General features: G+C 41.8%; 1 protein-coding gene across 4 annotated transcripts in view; it reads right to left on the bottom strand.

Annotated features, from left to right (window-relative positions):
* The window catches only part of ARID4B (AT-rich interaction domain 4B), an 85,889-nt gene extending 66,225 nt beyond the window's left edge, over positions 1-19,664 (bottom strand). For 3 of the 4 annotated variants that reach the window (XM_085219697.1, XM_085219701.1, XM_085219699.1), the window contains exons 1-2: positions 19,517-19,664; positions 18,574-18,635 (exon numbers count right to left, since the gene is read on the bottom strand). In XM_085219697.1, the coding sequence (XP_085075823.1) occupies positions 18,574-18,579 (6 nt within the window). In that variant the 5' untranslated portion in view covers positions 18,580-18,635; positions 19,517-19,664. Of the gene's footprint in view, positions 1-18,573; positions 18,636-19,073; positions 19,137-19,516 lie in introns of those variants that run through there. The other variant, XM_085219698.1, reaches the window with a different exon arrangement.
* Positions 19,665-20,058: the final 394 nt, after the last annotated feature.

The raw sequence follows: 20,058 nt of genomic DNA, 5'->3' as shown, positions 1-20,058 counted from the left end.
TAGCATGAGATTCGCCTTTTTGGCAAGGCTATGGTATTGTCTCACATTCCACTTATTTTTGGCTACTTTATTCCCCAGAACTGCCCCCGAGAGGAGGAGGAAATAGGATGCATCACATTCCATTTTCAATAGCAGCAAACTGCTAATGTGGCACATACCGTGCCATGAAACTCTAGCAAGTGTGCTGGCTGTTGATGGCTCCCCAGCTCAGCCCGTTGGCTGTTTTCAATCTCAGACACTAGGAGCTTAGATTAAAAGGTAGCCAATGCAAAATGCTGAACCCTCTGTCCCAGGGACCTTGCCTTACTGAATACAGCACCTAGTTTGTGATTCCACTGAATCGAGGCTACAGAAGAACATGGGCATCACCACCCTAAAGGCAGTGAAGTGCCCACAGAAATTGCCCGTACTTGCAGACAGGTTTTGTGCTATATACCTAATAGATGCCTGCCTCAAGGACCCACATATCTGTGCAGTCCTCCTTCTGCCCAGCAGCCAAGCACCTAGCGCATGTTCATAGGACGGAAGAGAGAAGAGACTTCTGCAGTGCCCCAGCTCTTACACTTCAGGGCACCACAAACACCACAGGTCAGCCAGCTGCAGCCCCTCATGGTTCAGCCTGTAGTGCCTCTCCTCTCTCATCACACAGCAAAGAAGCAATGCTGGAAGGTTCCTTCATTTTGCCATCTAGGGGGCTACAAAATCCCATGGCTTGAGGAGGAACAGGGCTTTTTGGTTTACAAGAGAAAGTTAATATTTTTGTAAGTAGGTACTTGAAGGGATAACAAGGGATGAAACAAATATCCCGCATCTTCAAGGCTTTAAATCAACAGACTTACTAGAAATACATGTTCAAGGACTGAGCAAGTAAAGCTCAAAGTAGTAATTCAAGCAAACGCTATGGGTACTGACACTCAAATTCTGACTCATCAAAAAACTCTGATAATCAAAATATATTGCAGTAAAGGCAGCTACTGAAGAGGAGAGTAAACTTCTGAAAGGTTTTCAGTGCTTTTAAAGATCATATAATTTACACTTTGTACTAAAAGGCCAATCAAAACTATCAGGAAAATCCATTCCATCCTTCTGCAGCAGAAGAAATGCCAGCTTTACCACTTCTGATATGTGCTGATGTGTGTCAAAACTCATCCTGCCACCCCCAGGCACTTGTGCGATGTCTCAGACAGACAGGAAGCACGCACACGGTTTTGTCTGTTTAGAGCTCTGCTTAATTATCATAATACTAATTTTAAAAATACGCTGTACACAACTCTGCTGAGCAACAATCTGTTCACTTCTTCAGTTTCAAAAACCAAACTGTTGCAGCCAGTCCCCCACTTCCTCTCAACAAATTATCTAGGCCAAAGCTGGCTGCCTCGTCCCCATGCTCACTGCTCTGAAACCCTGCAATCTTGGGGCTACTACAGCTGTGGTTTCTTAGACTCAAAGGCATCCATTATCACGGATTACAATTTCATAGTGCATTTTTCTTAGTACTTACACACAAAAAAAAACCCAACCACTAACACACCTTATAGTTAATATAGTTTCTTATTAGGTTTCTGAAATTGCAACATTCATAATGCTTTATCTTTTAAAAGCATAGAATAGGCCCTTTAGTTAAACTCAGGAAAGAAGAAGAAAAATAGGTGTTATTAAAGAAAAAGCAATCTGATTTTAAGCAAAAGATGACTAACACATGCAGTTTTTGGTATATTTGCAACCCAAAGTATGCAACTACCTATGTAAGTAGCAAAATATTTATTTGTCTTGTGTAGAAACGTATGAGCTGACAAAGTAAAAAAGCAAATAGTGAAGCAATACAACAGGCCTGAGCATTAGAGAAACAACAGGAAACTTCTAACAGTGCAAGAGTTTCAAGACCGAACTAGCACAAAAGTAAGTGTATGGCTTCTTTATATTAGGAATCTGATGCAACAGAATTGTTCTGAAAGCAAGTTGCATTCATTTTCTTGTCTGCTCCTGCTAACTTAATCATCAGGACCTAGTTTTGGTCATAACATGATATCAGAAAACCAGGTAGATAAAAAGAGTGAACCCAATTCAGTGCTTTATTCTTAAAGCCAGGTATGCTGTGATGGACTCTAAGATTTCTAACCTAGGTTAAGAGAAGTAAAAACAAAAAATAAAAGATGTAACAATTGAAAAATAAAATATTTTTAAGCCATCAGTTTTTGACAGGTGCTACCTGCTGCCAATTGTAGTTCATCCTCTGTTCAGATACAAATCTGAGGGGGTAGAGGGCTACAAACTCTAAAGGCCAACCTTTAGAGAAGGCCTGCTGTTTTGTTTCCTTTCAGATTGCATTAACACCTTGGGAGTGTAAAAGGGGAAGGCCTCGATGCTCTCAAACTTACAGGAACATGGATGATGTCCTTCCTTCTCCATCCTCCCTTCTGCATCAGTTCTGGTACTCCTTTAATCAAAGGCTGTCAAAGACTATCAAAGATTCAGCTCACCAACTCCACAAACAGCTATTTGTTTCTGTTGCTTCTCTTAAACTGGAGTGTTTGGGGTTGTTTTTTAGTTTGCTTGTTTTTGTTTGCTTTTTACCACTTTGATGAGCCAAATCACTTCACTGTAGGGTCAAACATCAGAGCTAACAAGATTGAAGAGAAACCAGTGGATAAACCACCATGTTTCAGAACTTCATAATCATCAACAAAAATGTGTAAGGTTCTTACAAAAAATACAGATGCTTCAAAAAAAAATAAAAATAGAAGACACTCTTCTTCCCATCACACGGTATCACTTTTTCTTTATATTTACTTTTCTTCCATTGCACACACTACATTCCTTCTCCCCCCCAGAAAACAATTTAAAAAAAATAAGTGTATGAAGCAGTAGCTGGATGAGGAAAAAAACATTTACTAGACTGCTTGATTATTTTTAAATAACCAGATCATCATCTAACTACTTCTTCCTTAGATGATTCACCTAAGCTAGCTTGCACCTTCCAATGCAAGTCAGAGATCTGGGCATCCAACAATCAGCTTTCAGTCCAACATCTCCACTAAACCCCACAAGTGGCTTTAAACTGAAAGCACTTCAGTGCTAAAGTACACACAAGGTCAAATGTAAGTTTGTATTCAAAGTCTAATCTACTTGGACAGCATTCAAAATAACAGTTTATGTTAAGTTTTATATCCATTGCACACTATTTGCAAACAAAGCAGGTATTAGCTTTTCCAGGGAAACCTTTTTTTTTTTTTTTTCCCAGATGAGAAATATTGATTCAACTGAGCAGTCTGGGGTAACAGACTGAGTGTTGATTTTGTTGTTGTTTTAGCAGGAAAGCAGCAAAGCACCATTACAGTTGTATTACAGGAGCAAACACATTCATTTTATTAATTTGTTTTGTAAAATAATGAGTCCAGAATAAACCAAGAATTGATTTCAACATGAACTTCAAAAATTTCAGAATTTCTCACTAAATAATAACTAGATTTTATTCGTTTTACAAATAGAATCAGTCCCGTCAAAAATAACATGGTCTCATCTGACAGAAGCATCAAGTTTAATGACTGCGCTACAGAGAACTACCAAGATGATGATGAGTGTTGAGACGATAGATTGAGACTTTAGAAGGCAATCCAGGAGTAGAGCTCTACAAAAGAACAATAAAAGTCCCCAGACCCACACAACTGGATAAGCATGAGGACACGTCACTGCTTGGCACAGGGAAGGATAAAGCTCCACTCCACTGAGCTTCAACCGCAAAGACAGACTCTGAAGTGCACTGGATTCAGAAAGCTTTGGTTTAAAAGCTTTGGTTTTAGATTACTTCCACTAACAGTAAAAGAGATCAAAATATGAGAAAACATTCTTTCAAGTATGTCCTGAGTTCTGCAAGTTTTTACCCTGGGCAACCCCTTAATACCAAGTGACACAACACACATGCTCAGAAAAATGCCACAGCTCCAGGAATATGGCTCCCCAGACCTCCTCCCTCCCAAGCACAGAGACTGTGGCCAACACTGCTATTAAAATAAATAAACAAAGCCAACCAACCAACCAAAGGAAGACTATACTACAAGTGTTTAAGTCAGTTACACTTCCTGCACCTGGTTTCTTCTGCAGGGTTCAGACCCAGCGAAGAGATACGTAAGTCCCCATTTCAGACTAATATTAGATCAAAAGCATGCAGCACAAAGATACCTTACCTACAGGAAGAAGTTATTCTCTCCACAACCTTGATTTTTGCTTTCCTCTTCTTTTTCCCCAAACAGGTGATTTACATCTCAGATCAAGTATAAGGCTCCGATTCAGTAAGACCCATCAAGCACATGCCACAGGGCCCCAAGATGCACTTGAGAACACTCACAGCAGTCTCTGCTTTGCTTTCCTCTAACTAGCTCTATAGAACTGTCCTCAAATTTCCTCACTCACTCCAGCCAATCTAGCACACACAGACCAACAGTCTCCCTTTCGAGCTCGGTGCCAGTAATAACTTAAGATTTTAGTTTGCAAACCAGCCAAACTCAAGTATTTTTCATTTGTTTTGGGTTTTGGAAGATCTTTGAATTCAACTAAATACAAACTAATCCCCAGGCTTTTCCTTAAGTTTCAGTGTAACTGAATCCTTTTTTGGAACATTTTCGCAGATCTTCACTTCTGATCTGAACTGGCCTTGTGTTCTAGTCAGTAACCTGCTACACTTCAGTCTCCAGAGGAAAAAGTTACTCAAGAGCTAACAAAGCACACCTCATTTGGATAAAACTACTATGCTGAGAGTGCAATATTTTGGCTTAAAAATACTTAGCCCTTCTATTTGGCTTTCCTAGAATCTCCTTTGCAGCAACTGGGCATTTGAAGCCACTAACACAACTGAAAAAATCTGAAATGAAGTTCAAAGGCAAATAAGCAAGAAAGAACTTCTAAAAGAAATGCAGCTAGTGGCTGATTTTCTATATATTAAAATATATACCTACATATGGGAAGATACATAAATAGACATCACCTTGACCACTATTAGTTTTGCAGTGTAAGTTTTGGCAAGTGGATATTAAAAGTAGTTTTCATTATGGGCATATTTGTATGGTATGGTTTGTGAGCTCAGGCAGCAATCCTTCCTCCTCAACGCAAAGTGAAGACTTCGCCAGCCTGTTTCTCCAAAAGACATTTCTTTTTATATCCTATTAGCATATAGAATCCTCAGTTGTGTCAGATGCAGGACATTAGAGATGAAGCAAGCAACAAAATGCTTGCCTCTCCTTCCCTCAATTCCAGCCAGGGGGAAAACATTCACATCATTAGACAATTGCATGCCTGTGGCATATTCCTGCTGTCCAAACAAGTGCAGTTTCACTATTTCGGTCCTAGGTCCAGTACATTATTACAAGACTTTCAATTTCATAAATGCTTTTACGAAGTTTCCCACAGATCTCAAGAGCTCACAACATTACATATGCTACATAAGAGTCTTCCTTCAATATTTTAATTAATGATTCCAGGTATTTGGTCTTTTACATTCTTGATTTATATTTTAGTAACTTCTGCAGACCATCCTTTCCTACGATTTTTCCCCTTCTACATTAAGAAAAAATATATATATCTGCAAGCTTCCTTTGAGGAGGGTTATTTTTCTAATAAATGAGTATTTCATCTAAAATCACATTAGTTAGGATACAACTGGCACGCACTAACTACACACATAGAAAACCGCAGCAGAAAACCCTAACCTTAATACAGCAGAGACAATACCCATCTTTTTATGACTTCTGGAGTACACCCTAGAACTGCCTGTAAGCCCTGCTACAAAACAGAGAAGTATCTGTATCCAGAAGGAAAGATATTACATCTTTCAAAATAGTCAAATTATTCCTCAGCTTCTTCTCCAAACGAAAATGAAGGGGAAAGAAATGTAAGGTACCTACCACCTCAAGTACATAGAAGGGACAGAAATAAATGTAAGTAATTCCAGTTACAAAAGGACAGTTGCATTAGACAAAGTTCAAAAAAACTTCAACATACAGTGTTCAATCTCACTTTCAAACTCTACAAGTTACAAGCTCCTGAACAACAAACAGACCTAGCTATATTTTCACAAGATCACAAGAACAGATCTTAGGCAGAACACCAGGCACCTGCAGACAACTGGTTGAAAACCTGTGCTCTAAGATACTCAGAAGACAGCTCTTGGAGCTGTGCACAAGCAAGGCTGAAGACAAGTGAAATACGAGTATGACTACACACATACGCTCTGTACAAAAGTGTCCAGCAGCACTGACACAGATTCAAATCAAGTTCAGCCTGCTGTTACTGAAGAACAGTCGGGTAGGCTCCCAGTCAAGAAGAGCAGACAGTAGATGAGTTAAGAGCGTAGCTGTATAACCACATAACCACCTACCTGAGCCTGGAAGAATAAAGAAATAAAATTATTTTCTGTTAAGTCCACTAAGGTCTTTTTTAAACCAGCATCTCCTGGGCCAATGTTGACATAGCTGCAACTCTGCAGAATATAGACATGTTAACTAAGCTGGGCACTGGAAGTAGCTTGGCTGGGACAGCACAGAAGTTCATAAAGTAAGAACTTAACCCCTCAAAAACTGTGAAAGTTATAACCCATGCTATGAGGAAAAAAAAATAACCTCCAATAGAGTAACTTATCCAAATGAATCAAATAATTCGTATTTCAAACTTCGCTTCCCGTGTGAGCCTAGGGAAAGAATCAAGACCATCTCAAAATTTAACTTTTTTCATGCCTCTCTCAGTCCATATTTTCCTAAAAAGATGTAGTGCTTCTTAGTAGGGTCATCAGCGTCTCACTTCATCAGGATTACATCCCAATGATCTGCTTCTTATCTGGCACGTTCTTTGGGCACAGATCTCAATTATACACTAAACATAGTCAATCTAAACAGCCAGACCCGCCAAGAGAAAAACATTTCTCCCTAGACCTCAATAATGTTTACTTCTACCATTGGTCAGTTGTGTAACCTCTAAGATGAAACAAGAGCTATCCACAGTGACTTACATACAGACTCACATACACCACTAACACTTCCTATAACTCTTTAAATACACTGCTTACATGGGGATTAGAAACTATTTCTGTATCCACATCCGTTCAGGGTGAATTAAGCTGCCTTCAAATCTCAGAAAAAGTTCCAAATAAACTGAATTCACCTTACATGTATTTCACCTTATGAATGACATTCATAAAGAACACAAAAACTGGCTTAAACGTTTCAGAGGCCACAGCTCTGGCCAGTATCAGTACCACTGGTGTCTCAAGTGTTCTCATCCTTACAAAGGAAATTAGCACACACATTAAAGACAGGTAAATTCAGAATGTAGAACGCCAGACGTTATTTCAAATCCAGCTACCAAGCTCTGTGATAAGGCTTCTGGAAGTAGACAGCCACACAAGTCATCTGCATATCCCACTTCATCTGTACCAACAGAAACAAGATTGATGCCTTCCTTCATTAGATATATGTAACTCAGTACAATTTTACAGGGGTAAAAAGAAAATATAACTGAAAAATTAAGACTGTAGGTTGTTTTTTTTTCTTTTTGGCCCCTACTCCCTCCAGCCTCATAGAAAACTAATGCTCCTTCAAAGTTATTTAGTATTTCCAAATTTGTAGGAACACAATTCTCAACTTGCAGAAACCTAACAAGAATAAGCACATATAGAAACTCCTCACACATCTCAACACATTTTCTGAAGTTAGTACTGACAAAACAGATTTGCTTCATTGACAACAAGGATATTATCAGCAAAACAAAAGTTGCTTATTTCTCTTTTTATCCCTCTCCACGACAGTATTTGTGTTCCAGATGGAGGAAGTTCTCCATCTAAACATAAAGAGCTCAATATTCAAGCTCTGGGCTTGCAAAAGGAGATTTGAGGTTTAAAAAAAAAAAAAAAAAAAAAAAAAAAAAAAAAAAAGCTAAATAGAACCAACGCAGCAATATCCAAATCCAAAGGATGCAAGCCTTTCCTGTTTTACTAGCTTCTACTATTTGAAAACCCATCCAAGAATTTTCCATCAGCAATACATCTGTAGTGAAATAAGAATATGTACGTTAAAAGTAACATAGATACTAAAAAAAGAAAAATAATTAACCACTTGAAGGCAAGTTTAAAAAGAGAATTATCAAGTAGTGCATAATTTTGAATAGCTTTAACATATTTTAGATGTAAATGCACTACACAGAAAATGAGAATTCCACCTTAGCACTGTATGAACAGTTCATACAGCTGGTATTCAGCTATGTTACCTTCTAAAAGTCAACATGCTGAAGAACCTAAAGCACAAGTTTCATACCTTTTATCTAATTTAACTACCCAGAATGCTTCCTTTTCTTTGGCTACCCATTGCTGCACCTGTTTCCAAAACATCTTCAGCTGGCTTAGCCCATGACTAATGTCAGCCATTTCCAGAGAGCAGCTATTTAAGGAAAGATCCTTGCTACGATTCCACAAAACTCTTCAACATACTAAGGAGGAAGCAGTAATATTTTTGAACTTGCATAGATGATACAAGATTGTATGCGCTACTTTCAGATACACTGAAGCCATTCTGTAAAGCCCAGTTATTTATTAAAAGCCTCTTATACTAAAACCTTCGTTTTTCTTTTTAGCCTTTTTCAAAAAGCATCGCTTAAGATTACTGAAGTGAAAGAGAAAAGAAATCTATCCAAATAAACTGTATCTCGGCAATTTTACTGTTACTCCCCAGCAAAACCTCCCTGGCCTCAAAAGTTCAAGAGGAGGCCTCCCAAAAGCCCTCCTCCTGCTACCCAGGAGAACGCAGAGCTCTCGCAGGGCCAATAAATGCACATCAGCAGGTTATATCAGCAACGTATGTCAATGAAATTCTTATTAGTTATTTTTAATAATCTTTTTCCACAAGCGTAAGATGACCATCAATGAGAAAGAAATTCTGAGACGTGCAGCTCAAAGAACAGATGAGAACTTCCAGCACTGCCAGACGATAACGAGCTCCCGTCCCATCCTCACTATCACAGACATGCTGTGCATCACCACTGCCGGCAGAGGCACGCCTACCTACAGAGCCTGCACAGGCCCTTCCAAGCAGCTGCTGTTCTCCTTCGTGAGCTTGGCTGGAATGCTGCTTCAGCGGTTGTGAGAGCTGCATGAAGTGAAAGTGCCGGACAAGAAAAGAGGTTGCGGTTCCTTTGAGACAAAGTTTTCCTGTGAACACGGGCCGTTTGCAGACAGCATTCAGCTATTTCAGTGAATTCTTTTTTTATTTGCAGCTCGAATTTTGAGCAAGTATCATAAGAATTACACAACTACAGCAGTAAGACAGCAAAGCTCTGATACTTTATCTAGACATGTGTGGAGCTAACCATCAGATCAGATCATCTCAAGTATCATGAACGACTTTTATTCCACACCATAGATACTATTCCTGATATTTATTGTCAGACCATAGTTAAGATTTTATTACACCATTTCAAATATTCAGTTAAGTGCTGTTGTGCAGCAGGGCATTCCAGGCAGAAAAGAGGAGGATTGTTTTATGTTTTAATGCGAAGTGTTGGATGTGTACCTACTTCACTGAACTGAACTCAGTGATACTGAACAGATACAAATATATATATAGTTGTACACACTGATACATACATAGCATTTATTCTCTATCCCAAACCAACCTTTCTATCATCTAAACACAACCCACCATTACCTAAGTTGATATACTGATGCTACTAATGCCATGTACACTACCAGTGGGAAAAAATAGTGTGTCATATAGGGATATACACACCTCACTTCTATTGATACACTATTATTATGTTGACATCAGAAGAGATTTTTTTCTCTCTAAGTAGAATGTAACTAAGCCAGTTCAGTTTACTTACCTCTAAAAACCTGAATCACCCTACATCACAAAGTGTATATATACTAATATATACTCAGTATTCCCCAAGAAAAGTCCATGTTTTAAATAATTAAGAGACTAATACAATGAAGTTTGTCCATATATTTTTACTTCCATGAGGCCAAGTAAATGGAAACCAGAATATCAGCTCAACAGCCAAAGGGTTAACAACAAAAAAAAAAGAATTACCAAAACCAGACATTTAGTATCCATACTAATACTTCCCAGAACCTGATGTTAAATTGTCTGAGGGAACACCGTTAAAACACCAACTCCAGCTGGAAAATCTTTTTCAAAATGGATCAAGAAAAGATTCTTTTTACCTTCCAGCCCATGTATATAACACCATTTGTCACCAGGCAACAACATCCTCTGTACTACTTGATCTTCAGGAATGTAAAAAGCATTCTTTTAGTAATCTGTAAGTAAAGGAACAAATCTAAATGTCTCCTAACCTGTCCAACATCACAGGAAGATCAGCATGAACGTTTGACAAAGACAGAAACATCACACAGCTACCCCCAAATCACATCCTGCAGGTAACTGCGATGTACATTGAAAAAGTTTTACAGCACCATTTCAGAATGAGCCTGCAGACCCAAAATGAAGATGACTTGAAGTGGAACAATTTTCTCCATTTTTGCCTCTGTTTTAGGCAGCAATGTATCAGTACACACCGTACTCTCGTTTTTAAACTATAAAGCAAACTACTTACGCTGAAGTACTTTGCTATTTTCCTTGATCCACACTTAGCATGACAACCTTCCAGTGAAATTAAAGTGGAAATTTATAAACTTATTGCTATGTTTTCAGAACTGCTTTTAAATTTATGGAAGCAAAAAGATGAAGTATCTAATTTTTTCCCCTAAGTTCAGATATTTAATTTGAGGCAGCATTGGTTTAATGCTACATCATCTATTTCTCAACGAGCAGCGCAGCAAAAGAAGTTACAAAGTGAAAACACTCATTCTATTAGAAATCCCTGAATTCTGAAATGCTGGTATAACATCTACTGATTTCTAAAGTATCTCACCCCTTTATTATTTCTCATTAAAAAAAAAAAAAACCACAAACATATGTAGCAGTGACCTACACATCACAGCATTAACAGAAAGATTAACATTTTTTCACTGACACACATGCAAGATACTGTAAGGTCTATCTTTTACCCTTATAACTTCATTTAAAGCACTCTTTGAGAACTCAGAAGAACGTATTCTATGTTTATCTTTAGGAAAACAGGAAATGGACTATTTTAAATGTATAAATAAGAAATTCAGTACTACCAGTCTCCTACTGTGAAAATGGCTGGAAATCTAAAGGAAAAAAACCATTGCAGTGGATCAGGTCACCCTGCCACAAACTGAAACTTCTTTTTTTCAGATCAGAGAATATGGAAAATAAACAAAATTCTTCCTTATTATGTTATTTATCACCAGCTGAAGACTTCTAGCAGATATATTTGGATCTGAATTTTGCTTAAGTCAAATTCCTTTCCCTCGCTCTTAGAAGGACCAGTGTAAACAATGAATAATAATGTTAGGAGGGTAAGTAAGAGGGGAAAGGGGATAGATCCCAAGCAAAAGCTCAGTAAAAACTTCAGTTCTTCAAAGGGAAGATATTAAATTTATCACCGAAATTTTCACAAGAAGCATGTAATAATGAGCAGAAAGTGTCACATACCGTACTGCTACCATTTCCAGCTGGCATAATTCCTGCCACTGAGTCTCCATTAATCTACCCAGAAGTATATGGGCCTTTCCTTCATATACAGAGAATCAAAACTATGACTTCTATTCCCTTATCAAAGGGAAAGCTATATAATTTCTCCTCAGGTTATTGTTTCTGACTGCTTTGATTAGGAATAAGGATTGCACATTTGTCAATTCACTGGCAAAAGTACCCACTGGCAGAATGCTTTAGCATAAACGTTAGTTCCCTGAAGACTGTCACCTTTACAGGATAAGAATTTTCTATTTATAAATACAAAAATACATTCATTAATTCAGAATACTATCTACCAACTCTTCCTCTAGTTAGGAGAAAAAAAGGAAAAAGGCTGGTGCCATTATTGTTATTGATACTTTTTCCAAGTACTGAATAAGAACTTTTTAGTGGGGAGAAGAGGGAAGTAAAGCTTAAGTTGGAGTCCTCAAAAAAATACTTACAAGGCTTTCTTCTTCTGTGTCTGACACTTACTCTCCATCTTCTGAACGAGAAATTAGCGTTCACATCAAAATTAAGCTTTCTTCATTACCTTCCAAACACATTACCTATTTCATTCAATCTTTTAACACCTTCTAGAAGACGTGGACCTATAGAAAAGAGCAGTGTTCTAGCTAGTAAGCAAGCCTAGAAAAAGACTCTATGAAAATTTCACATCTAGGTAATTTACAAAATATTGAGTAGAAACTGTTAAGTTTACAGAGGGATTGGGCAGAAGATGTGTTCACAAGCAGCTTACGCAACTTCATATCAGTTTGGGTGCTGTTCTTCCTTCCTCTGTCCAAATGCTAGGATCATGGATCTGTGTAACTGAACAGCATATATGATTGTTAATTTCAGTCTGGTTCAGTCTACCTTAGGACCATACAAGGGGGGGGACCTGCTGGCATACAAGACACAAGAATCAACAGCCAGGAGTGGAGAAGGAAGAAAAGAGTCTATTCTTCTGTACAAGCCCATGAAATCAAATCCTTTGGTGTAGGTTGTTAGGGGACACATTAACAGACTCAATAATGAAAAAGCATCAAATCATCCTGTCCAAGAACAGTGTTACTCACCAGTTAGTCCAACCAGTGTGATCCATTCAACAACATCTATCGAACTAGTATGTCTGCTTAAAGTCTGTCTTTAGCTTAAATCACAACTGATAAGAACATTACTCAAGATTGTCTGCACAAATCACCAAAGACTCCATAATTTGGGAAGTGCCTGAAGGTCTTTTCTTCAGCATACTGAACACACACTCTTCACAGTGCACAGCATGCACCACCTCAAGACGAGCAATGGGAGCAAACGATAACTCTGGCTAAACTAGACATTACTACTGCTACAGTGAGGCAAATGCCTCCCCACAGTTGGGTACGTCAGTGTTTTGCTTAGCGTGCGAGAAAAGCCTTCACAGTGCTCCCCCATAGGGTCAGGGAAGTCCACACTAGAGCTCCAAAAGCAGTTACAGTTAATGTTAATGTATACGAACTCAGGACGTCACCAGTGCACAGTGGTCGCACGTAACACAGGCTGATCGCATCAGTCCTAGTTTTCTGCAGGTAACCCAGCAACACCCTCCACCACCCTGCTTTGACAATCTCACAGCTGCCTTTCCAGAGCTTGCCTACAAACATTTCTTGCTAAACAGGTCATGACTGCTTTATATGCCGGCTTCCAAGTTGGAGAAATAAGAAAAAAAAAAGAGAGAGAGAGAGAGAAACACACAATAGCTCTTTATTGAATTTCTTCCCTGCTTCAAACTATTCTTTGGAAGGAAAATAGACATTTTGTTAAGGGTAGAATATCAAAGTGGCCTGCAGTCCTTTCTATACTTGAATTACTTGAAATATCCTCTCATTTCTTCACCCCATGTTAACCAATTAAAAAGGTATGGCAAAATATTTTAAAACAATTATTTTAACACTTTTTAATCACTAACACTTACTTTATGCACAGGAAACTAAACAAGTTTCCTTATTTCCTTGGAGGCATTTTGAAATCTTCTAAGAAGCCTTTGAGGAGCAGTTCAAGATCCATGCTTATTCAGATTTGTACACTTTTTCAGCATTGCTGAAAGGCCCATCTTAGCAGCTAGAACTGCAGAGAACGTACTACTGCATTTCTCAGTAGGTTAACTACTGTCAAGTACAGAGCTGATAAATAATCTAGCAAGTGGATGGCTCTGCGTGGTGTTAAGGTTCCAAGTAAACTTAAACTCAGTCTCTTCCCATAAAATCTATTTCTTATATTTTTCAAGAGATCTCAAATGCTGTTTTATTTTTCAGCCTATTACAAAACCATTTATTTCTGTGGGATTTAAATGAAAATTTGCAGCTAATTTGCATCAATGGTACTGTTTCCACCTTCCCTGAAGTTTTTTTTCAGTTTATGTGACCAATGAAACATTTGGACTAACTGTTTGACAGTGCTTTTAAAGCTCCATACATCAAAAAGATTGTGTTTTGTTTCAAAAGACTTCTCAACTACAATGAAGAATTCCTTTAAAAGTACATACAGGGCATACTTCTGCACTAGATGTATGTAACACTTGTAGTTTAAGATTACAAAGTAAATTGAATAACCATCCCAAAATGTCTGAGCGAACGTACGCACATCCATCACTCCGGCTGCTAACATTTTTCTTTGACAGTACCCTGATACAATAGTTTGGCTGCTATGAGACTCTTGATCCAAAAATCCTGCAACGTGTTTCTAGATAATAATACAAGCAAATCAACCTTTCCAGTTGTCATAGTTTGTTACCACTTCGGTCTTCTCAGTCTAGCAGCCTTTTTTCCACCAGGTGGTCTTAATTAACTTTGGAGTCCTTATCAACACATTCAGCTACAGAATAGACACACACTAAACACACACATTTGTATTCCAGACTTCGAGGATATTTAGCCACTGTAAAATATACTAAGACTGGCATTTCTAAAGTGCAAATAACCAATTTCAAAATACCTCAGATTATTCCAACGTGACTTGTAATTACTTGGTGCAAGTGGTGTTTGCTTTCCTTTCTACATAATTATGCAAGCACGAGGAAGTCAATAACTGCCTCTGATCACTTGTTCAAACTGGAACATCAGGACAGAATTTAAGACTGGTTTTCACAGCGCTAAAACAAATGACGGGGGGGAAAACCACGTCTTAAGACTTACCTGTTTGCATACCTTCAGCACAACAAAAACTATTCCCAAGGTACTCCTCTGCTACAAATGTCCTTTTCTGCTGCAATTCAATTAGTTAACCAGAAAGTGAAAGGTCACTACATTCCACGACTAGTTTCCAGCCTACGTAAGAGCAATAGGACTTTCAGCTGACTTGTGCATGAAGTTGGAAATTGGAGCCTGAAAAATTTACTAGATACTTCACTTTTGTCCTCTGCCATTCTGCAGGGAACAAGAGCAGCAGACTGCCTGGCTCGAAGGGAAAGTGATTACAGCATCAGTGTGCACTAACGATCTCTGCACAGATCTCTGCACAGATCTAGAGAGGTCACTAGGAATACCAGTGAAACCAAAATGTAAATGAAGGATGAATTAAAAACAAAACACGGCACAAACCAAACGCATTGCTTCCTTCATCTGTCAGCATAACAGCTTTGAGCAAGTACTCACAAACATCTAAATCCACCAGATAATTTTTTTATCTACAACCACTAAATATTTCATACTTCCCAAATTGAAAAACTTGAGTGTGCAAATAGCATAAAAAACATTTGAACCATCATCTCAGATCACTTAATTCATAGTGGATTACTCTCGCTTCTGGGACGGTTACTATTTTTATCACCAGACAGCAGTGAACTCTTTAACTACAGTAGGTATACTACCTTCATTCATATATTTAAATTTCAAGCAAATATCACAGTGGATTTTAAAAATCTCAGGAGCATTTACAATAGCTCTCAGTGCAAACCAATAGTGAAACTGTTTCTCTACAGACAGAGACTGCTTTTCTGAAATTTACTTCTTGACTTCAGGAAAGAAAATAAAACAAGCTGGAATGTTTTTATATGCATTTTGCAATCTACTTAGTAGGTAGTAATTGGGTGGCATACAATTAGCTTTTAAATAATCAAACCTTCTGCAATGATTCCACAAGCTTCTACAGCAGACTTCGTGCTTTAGAAGACATTATGCAGAATGCACCTGAATTTATTAAGAAAAAAAATTTGACTATAAAATACGAATCATCCTAACCATCATCCTAACCACGATCTACAGAACTGCATTGTGTGCAATTATGCCAAGATCTGTGTATTTCCTTTTAAGATACACATTGAGATATTTTAAGACCGCCTTCAAATGTTCTTTGCAGTCCACGGTAGGACTACTTAATAGGATAAAGTTACTAATTTATACAAGGGACTTTATCTACTTGGATTAAGTTGGGTTACTGTGGGGAGAACAATTATGCCAATGGCTTTGGAGGTGGTAATCGCTTAGCAGGCAGCAGCACCCCTCCGCTGTCTCAGAGGGTTCTGAAACAAGAGCAGGAGTGACTTACAGCTTTCCATCAATATGACTTGGCACTCTTCCTAAACATGCCCCATTGTGCTTTACAAAGCGCAATAAACATTCTATCTATACTACGTAGATTGGAAAAATGACTCTGTAGAGCTAAGTGAGTTGTTCAAGTTCACCCAAAGAGACAAAGATACAGACTCAGACCAGAATCCCAATTGCTTCATATGCTGGAATACAAAACCTCTGCACCTGAAAGAATGACCTCGGCAGGAATCAAACAGTGCTGCAGTTTGCGCCTGCGTGCAGTCAGCAGCCTCAAAGTAAAGCTGGGCCTTAAAGTGTTACATTCTCTCTATGCCGAAGTGTCCTTGAGGCATACACTGCCAATACCTTAAAAAATGAATGCACACAAAAACACAGCCATCAATAGATAAATATAAACAGTATCTGTACTGTTGCAGTACTGGTGTAGTACAATCAGTGTTACTTTGTGGTGACATCAATAGAAAGCCAGTAGCTTTCCTAAGGCTCTCTCTTAACACTTCTTATTGGACTCACTTATACCCTTGCAAGCTTAGAAAATCAAGTACAGATTTAAGCCATGATGTAACATTATTATTACTGAGATCTTAAAAAAGAGTCTTGGAAACACTGCTGTATTTTAGACATTTCTGTTGAGCTATAATTCCATTAAAAGTTTCAGTGTAACAAGTGAAGAAAGTTCCAATGCAATGACTTACAGATTAACCTCACTTAATGTTACGTGGCACAGCAAATAAAGCTCTTATAGTTATCTCGAGCATATATGAACTTAACACTACATACAAATGGCAGACTTAGCATCAGCATTCCAACACCAACACCCTGGCAGAAATCATCAAGACCTTTAAAAAGAAATAAAAAGGCAGGAGAAGCAGAAATCTTATCAAAGAACTAACATGCTGGGTCCGTTGTTTGTTTCATTTTTAATATGACTACTGACAGGTTTTTGAATTTCCTACTTAAAATCTCTGCTACTACATGTGTGATTCTGGCTGAAGTGGGCGCTATCGCTGTTGCACAGAGCACTTCGTACTGTCACTTGCAATCCAACCTCCTCATCCTCCCAGCTCTCTACATTTATACAGCTCTATAACCAGAGTATCTGAGCCTAATCTCTATGGTAACTGTGGGATTTGTTTACATGGAAAAAGAATATTAGAAATGTATGTAAATTTAGCTGTCATTTAAATAAGTGTTTTTCCTTCCAAGGAGGGGAAAAAAAAAAAAGCTCCCTATGCTGCCTCCTGCTTCCATCTCCTACAACCCTAGCAGGCAGTGAGCCACATTTGGAAAGCTCCATATCCTACTCCATCGACAGCCTGGCAGTGTACATTCATCAACAGTTTACTTTAATGAGGAGGATGCATGCAGGATTTTAGACCTGCTTGCTCGCTCAAGAAAAAGCATAGGGAGTGCAGTGAAAACATTTTATTTTTTTAAATATACTGACGTTGAGTCATCAAAGTGGAAAAAAACAAAAAAGGAAGAAGGAAACCCGCATGCTGGACCTTTAACAGCTCTATAGTAAGACTCAGTTTGCTGCTCAGCAGCTCAGATCAATCTAGAAATTAAAACGATCTGCATCGCTTCCCATTTCCAGCAGCAAATAGAGTTCTACGCACATATTTTACATAACATTCATTCACAGACAGCAGCACAACTCCAATAGCACAAGACCCTGCACACAAGCTGCCTTTCTTTAATAAATACCAACAAGACGATGTAGCACAGACCTGCAACAGTGCTAAGATTTCCGATATTTTGAAGCAAGATTTATCACAGCCTGGCAGAACCCGATCTGGATTACAGGTCCCGGTGCGACAGTACTACCAACAGCATTCGCAGCAAGACACCATCAGCAAAATGCCAGCAACCCAACAACCGCAGCTGTTATATACACTGCTTTGGGGTACGCCAATCTTTTCCACGCAGAGTAAATCACACTATCCCACCAATGTGGTTTGTTTCCTATACAACTTGCCGGATGCACCAGAAAGAAACAGCTCAGAACGAGCAGCAATGATGCACGTGAATAGCACGCAGCACACAGAAGAAGACCGGAACCTGTTTGAAAGCTGCCTGCACCTTACAGCGATCACTTCACTGCGGAGAACATCTCAGAGGCACCCTCCCTGCTGACACCGAGCTCGTTTCATTCAGCAGAACTCCGATTAAGGAGCAGAAAGTGAGGCGGCCCCCGTGCAGCCCCCGTGCCCGGCACTCCCCCGCCCCGCCGCTCTCTCGGGCGGGTGCTCGTCCCCGCTCCGCCCGCAGCGCGGCCCGGCAGCCATGTCCTCGCTCTGCTGCCGAGGCAGAACGGCCCCTCCGTGTCGCGGCTCCCCCCGCGCCGGGGTCCGGACAGACAGACAGACGCAGACAGACGGGAGGGCCCCTCTCCGCGCAGCTCGCTCCCCCCACCCCCACCGCCCTCCCCGCTCCCGGAGCAACACGAGCGGCCGCGTTACCTTCATGATGAGCTCAGGCTGCGGTAAAACCCTCGGCGGGGGCTGAGCGGCCGAGGCCGGACCTGGAATTTAAAACAAAGCGCTGAGGGCCCCTCCGGCCGCTCGCACCGGGGTACAACAACACCGCGGTACAACACCGGGGTACAACACCGGGCCGGGGGCTGCCCGCGCGGCTCCCCCAGCCCTCCCCGGGCCGCCCTCCCTCCCTCCGCCCCGGCCGCTCCCGCACGGCGCGGCTCCCCCCGCGCCCGCCGCCGCCATTTCTGTCAGAGGAGAAGAAACTTGCCACAACAACGGCCCCCCCCCGGCCTCCCCCCGCGGCCGGGAAGGGCCCCCTCGGGTCGCGGCCCCTCCACACGCGCACTCCGCGGCGGGGAGCGGGGAAGGGAGGCCCTTCCTCCATTGTGCGGGAAGGCCCCCCGGGGGGAGCCGCTTTGTGGGGGCTGCGGCCGCGGCCCCTCCCCGCGCCTTCCCCCCACACCCCCCCCCTCCGCACGTACAGGGAGCGCCGAGCCCGCCGCAGGAGTTGGGGAGCAACAGCCGCAACTCCGGGCCGGGGCCAGGCGGGGGGAGGAGGAGGGAGGAAGGGAGGGAGGGCCGCGGCGGCAGCAGGGAAGAAAAGGAAGAAGAAGAAAAGAAGGGAGCGGGGCCGGGAGGGGGCGGGGAGAGAGGGGCCCGACCTGCTCAGCGGGGACACGGAGCGGCGGTGCGTGTGCGTGTGTGTGCGGGCAGCGGGCGGGGTGGGGGGGGCTACCCAGGCGGCCCTGATCGCTCTCTCCCGGCCCCAGAGCTGCCGCGTCCCGCCGCAGTCGCGCCGCGAGGAGAAAAACAACCGCCCCCCTCCCCCCGCCCGCCCCGTCGCGGCTCGGCCCCGCGCCCCCCCGACGCCTCTCGCTCACTGCCGGCGGGGAGCGGTGCTCTGCCCGCGGCCCCGCGCCGTTACCTTTGTTCCGCGGCGCCCGCCCGCTGCTCCCCGACCCCGGGCGGGGGGGAGCGAAGGGAGCGGGGCGAAGCCTCTTCCCGGCTCCGGGTCCCCGTCACACCGGCTTCGGCTCCCGCTCGGCGCTCCGTAACGGCTCTGCTCGCAGCTGCTGCGCGCGGCGAGACCGATCCGATCCGTCCCGCCCGGACCCGGCGACGGCGGCGGTGACTGCTGGGCTCGGAGCCTCTCGGTCCCCCCTCCCCCTCCCGCACCGAGCGGCTGACTGACGGACGGACGGGGCCGGGCCAAGCCGCTCTCCCCGCCTCCTCCATTGGGCTCCGGCTCTCAGAGCCCGCCCCCTCCTCAACCCCATTGGCTACTGCATCGGAAATACTGACGTCATTTTTCTCCACTTCTATGGAAACTGAGACTCGGTGCCGAAGAGGTTCATGGGTGATGGTGTTCTTCACCGCCTCTCGTTCCGCCCGGAGAAGCGATTTGGCGCCGGTCGCGGACTACATATCCCAGATAGCACCGCGCGCGGCCGCCGTGAGGGGGCGGGC

This window comes from Meleagris gallopavo, chromosome 2, assembly GCF_905368555.1.
Source record: "Meleagris gallopavo chromosome 2, MGAL_WU_HG_1.1, whole genome shotgun sequence".
Lineage (NCBI taxonomy): Eukaryota > Metazoa > Chordata > Aves > Galliformes > Phasianidae > Meleagris > Meleagris gallopavo.
The sequence above is the reverse complement of the archived record's forward strand: the minus strand, read 5'-3'. Positions and strand labels throughout refer to the sequence as shown.